The following is a 767-nucleotide window of genomic DNA, read 5'->3' on the forward strand; positions in this document are numbered from 1 at the left end:
GCCCGGGCCCGGGCCAAAGCAGGACCCGCACAGGGGGTGGCAGACGAGGCAGGAGTTGCCCTGCGGGATGGACGGGCTGGGGCATGTCGCCACGCACTGGGCATCGTTCAGGAACCAGCCGCGCTCGCACTGGCCACAGGCATTGGCGGAGCCCGGGCAGCTGGCGCAGTGGGCCGCGCACTTGACGCACTCGGTGCTGGACCGGGTGTAGCCGATCGGGCAGTTGGCCACGCAGCTCATGAGGCCGCCCTCCTGGGGCAGGGCCACCAGCCCGGGCGGGCAGGCCCCCGTGCACTGGGTCGACCGGGTGCCGGAGCAGGCGTCGCAGGACAGATGGCACGGCAGGCACCGCCCACCCTGGGGCACATGCTTGGGGGCGCACTCCTGCACGCACTCGCCCTCCTGCAGGTGGGTACCCTCGCAGCGCCAGCAGTCCTGGTCGGTGGGCCCGGTGCACTCGGCGCAGGCGCCGTCGCAGGGCTGGCACGCGGTGGTACCAGGCTGGCGGAACTCCCCGGACGGGCAGGGCGACACGCAGGCGTGCGGCGCGGTGGCCGCCGGGATGGCCTCGAGGCCGCCGATGCAGGCGGTGCATTCATCGTCGCCAGGGCCGAGGCACTCGGCGCACCCGGGGTCGCACGGCTGACAGCTCGCCGAGGGGGCATCGCCATACATCTTGGCCGGGCAGGCGGCCGAGCAGCCGCCGGTCGGGGTGAGGAAGAGCCCGGCATCGCAGGACAGGCACATGGACGCCGTGCAGGAGACAC

The 767-nt window shown here is 73.8% G+C and overlaps 1 protein-coding gene across 1 annotated transcript in view; it reads right to left on the reverse strand.

Annotated features, from left to right (window-relative positions):
• H696_06290 (TKL protein kinase) overlaps positions 1-747 on the reverse strand; it is a gene marked incomplete at both ends in the record, with an annotated part of 5,254 nt that extends 4,507 nt beyond the window's left edge. Inside the window, one exon of the mRNA XM_009500030.1 lies at positions 98-747. Coding sequence (XP_009498305.1) covers positions 98-747 — 650 coding nt within the window. The remainder of the gene's footprint in view (positions 1-97) is intronic.
• Positions 748-767: the final 20 nt, after the last annotated feature.

The sequence above is a fragment of the Fonticula alba genome, assembly GCF_000388065.1.
Source record: "Fonticula alba strain ATCC 38817 unplaced genomic scaffold supercont2.57, whole genome shotgun sequence".
NCBI lineage: Eukaryota > Rotosphaerida > Fonticulaceae > Fonticula > Fonticula alba.